The 2,648-nt window shown below is 39.8% G+C and overlaps 1 protein-coding gene across 1 annotated transcript; it reads right to left on the bottom strand.

Moving 5' to 3' along the window:
• Positions 1-557: 557 nt before the first annotated feature.
• LOC141632419 (uncharacterized) lies at positions 558-2,133 on the bottom strand. Its single transcript, XM_074444967.1, has 6 exons — positions 1,986-2,133; positions 1,741-1,826; positions 1,601-1,674; positions 1,252-1,532; positions 976-1,199; positions 558-911 (listed from the first exon to the last, which is right to left on the bottom strand). Exons 1-6 carry the CDS (start codon positions 2,131-2,133, stop codon positions 558-560), a joined length of 1,167 nt encoding a protein of 388 aa, XP_074301068.1.
• Positions 2,134-2,648: the final 515 nt, after the last annotated feature.

Below are 2,648 nucleotides of genomic sequence, written 5' to 3'. Positions count from 1 at the left end.
ATACTTTGGTAACAGGAGCAGAGCTACCAAGTAAATCAGTATAATAGTCCAAAAAAGCCTGTTCAATAGAAGCATTATCAGAGCATAAATGACCATTCTTATCCCTAATTTGCAACACCTTGTTCTGAGCTCTCCTGGCTTTTAGAGAACTATGAAAGAATTGAGTATTATCATCCCCACTCTGAAACCAATGAGCTTTAGCTTTTTGAGCCAAAAACTCAGACCTAGCCTCATCCATTTCCTTAAAAGTACAGGCAGCAACCTTTTCCTCCATCGAAGCGGAGGATTTGCGGGGTCGCATGAAGTTTCTTTTGTATATCTTCGGGGAAAACCTTACTAACCCTAGCAGAATTCTCAATATCACCATAGCTTTCTTTATTCAGTTGCTTCAAAGGAAACTTCAACCATTTTAATTTTTTGACCACTTGGAACATCCTACACCCATACACATCCTGCATCCAAACTTCCTTAACTATCTCCTTGAACTGCTCATGTTTACCCCACATATTAAAGTATTTAAAACTTGATTTTGGTCTAGTCTGGGCATTCCAAAGATTCTATAAGGCAAGGACTATGATCATATAAGCCTTGGGCATAAAAGTAATGGACCCATCAGGGCCATTCAAAATCCATGTATCATTTGCCAAGACTCTATCAATCCTACTAAAGACCCTCTCATCTCCTTCTTGTTTGTTGTTCCAAGTAAAATAGGCACCAGTAGAACTTAAGTCATAAAGGCCACAAGCATCAACACACTCCTGGAAATCCTTAACCTCAGCCAAAGTAACAGGAGCACCAATCCTTTCATCCATATTTAACACATTATTAAAATCCCCCATGACCATCCAAGGCCCCTGAAGAGAAGAGTGGAAGTCTAATAGAGACTGCCAAAGCTCCTTCCTATCAGCATTCTTATTAAAACCATAAACAACAGAACATTGCCAAGTAAAGTTAGACTGAAGACATGAAACAGACAAGTGCAGCACCCTGAGCAGTTTTAACCAGCACAATAACATCAAACATGCTATTATCCCAAACAACCCAGATCCTACCACCCTCCCTAACATCATTATTATTTAAAAACTTCCAATGATCCCCAAGACCAAGCTGGACCTTATTAATAGCAGAAGTTTTGACTCTAGTTTCCAGTAGGCCAAAAAAACCCACATTATTTAAATGCAAAAACCTTCTAACATCACCTTGTTTATTCACTTTATTAATGCCACGAACATTCCAAAATCCAAAACTAACCATGATCACCAGTGTGAGTTAGTCTCCCTTTCCCCAAACTGCTAAGTAGATTCCTCCTCAAAGAAAGGCTCAGCACTTCAACAAAAGAAGGCCCTCCTTGAGAGAATCCCTCATTCTTCTTAGACAGTCTATTAAACATCCTAGCAGGTGACATAGAGTTTAACACCTGATTACCCCTCATTGGCATGGGAGTAACCACAGCATTAGGATCAATCTGAGGTAACTGAACCAGCTCCACCTGAACCTCCTTATCGTGCCGAGCACGAGGCGCATACCCGACTCTGTTGAACCACTTGGTTTAGGCACCCAAACTTTTTTTAATCGGCACAACCTTCTTCTTAGGCACAACCTTCTTGCAAGCCCCAGTCTCATGTCCCATTCCATTACAACTAGAGCAGATAATGGGCTTCCACTCATAGTGTACTGACCGAGATATCAACACACGGACTCATCAAAAACTCAATGACCTCACGGCAAAGGCCGCCCAACCGGAACTTCTACCATGAATCGAGCATAGTCAAGGAATTCCTTCTCCTTAGTAACATTATCAGAACACACTGGCTTACCAACCAAACCTGCAATTTTTGCTAGAGCAGCTCCCCGTAATTTTAGGTCAAGGTTATAAAACCTAACCCAAACAGGGAACAATATCCACCTTAGCCCTAATTACGGGTGCATTAATACTCCAGGGTTTGACAACAAAAGGTTTGTTATCAAAGAAAGAAAGTGTTCACCATTCAAAACCGCCTCCTTATCCTCCATCTTCTTAAAACGAACAATACAAATGCCATTAGGTTTAAATGCAACCTTATCAATTGAAAGTTTACCCCACATTCTTCGCACAAACCCTCCAACCACATGGCTAGGAGGATTTGCACCCATAACATAACAAAAATGTAAGAAGACCGAGAATTCAACCTCACTTTTAACATCATCAACACCAATTTTGAGAGTAGGCACAGTACCTGACGTCACAATCGGAGACTTCGATCGCGATTTTCGGCTAACCTCCTGCCAACCCTCATCATCAGTGGACTTGTCCTCGAGATGACGAGAGAGTTCTTACTTAGATCAAACGCGCGCAATTCCGCATCCTTAGAACACTCAGCTTCATGACGATTCTGAATAATCTCATGAATTTCATTATTATTTGGCGTAATACTAGATTTATGTGATTTATTACCAGATGAATTAATATTTTTTTTAGTTTTATTAGGTGAATTTAAGGGGGACGAAGTTTTCCTAGACCGAGCCATTGCTAGATGTTAGGGAAACCTCAGAGCTTTCTCTCACTAAAAAACATCTCTCTTTAATTGAATATCTCTCTGTTTTAAAATTTTATTATTATAATTGAAGAAAAATAATATAATTCGTATATAACCTTTAATATTTTTACC

This window comes from Silene latifolia, chromosome Y, assembly GCF_048544455.1.
Source record: "Silene latifolia isolate original U9 population chromosome Y, ASM4854445v1, whole genome shotgun sequence".
Lineage (NCBI taxonomy): Eukaryota > Viridiplantae > Streptophyta > Magnoliopsida > Caryophyllales > Caryophyllaceae > Silene > Silene latifolia.
The sequence above is the reverse complement of the archived record's forward strand: the minus strand, read 5'-3'. Positions and strand labels throughout refer to the sequence as shown.

Excerpts from the sequence above, each read along its gene's own strand:
- LOC141632419 (XM_074444967.1), bottom strand. The coding sequence starts at position 2,133 with ATGGGTGCAAATCCTCCTAGCCATGTGGTTGGAGGGTTTGTGCGAAGA. Across the intron at positions 1,827-1,985 it reads TAAGGAGGCGGTTTTGAATG|GTTTGGTTGGTAAGCCAGTG; the intron begins GTGAACACTTTC and ends CAAAAATTGCAG. Across the intron at positions 1,533-1,600 it reads AGACTGGGGCTTGCAAGAAG|AGTCGGGTATGCGCCTCGTG; the intron begins GTTGTGCCTAAG and ends GTGGTTCAACAG.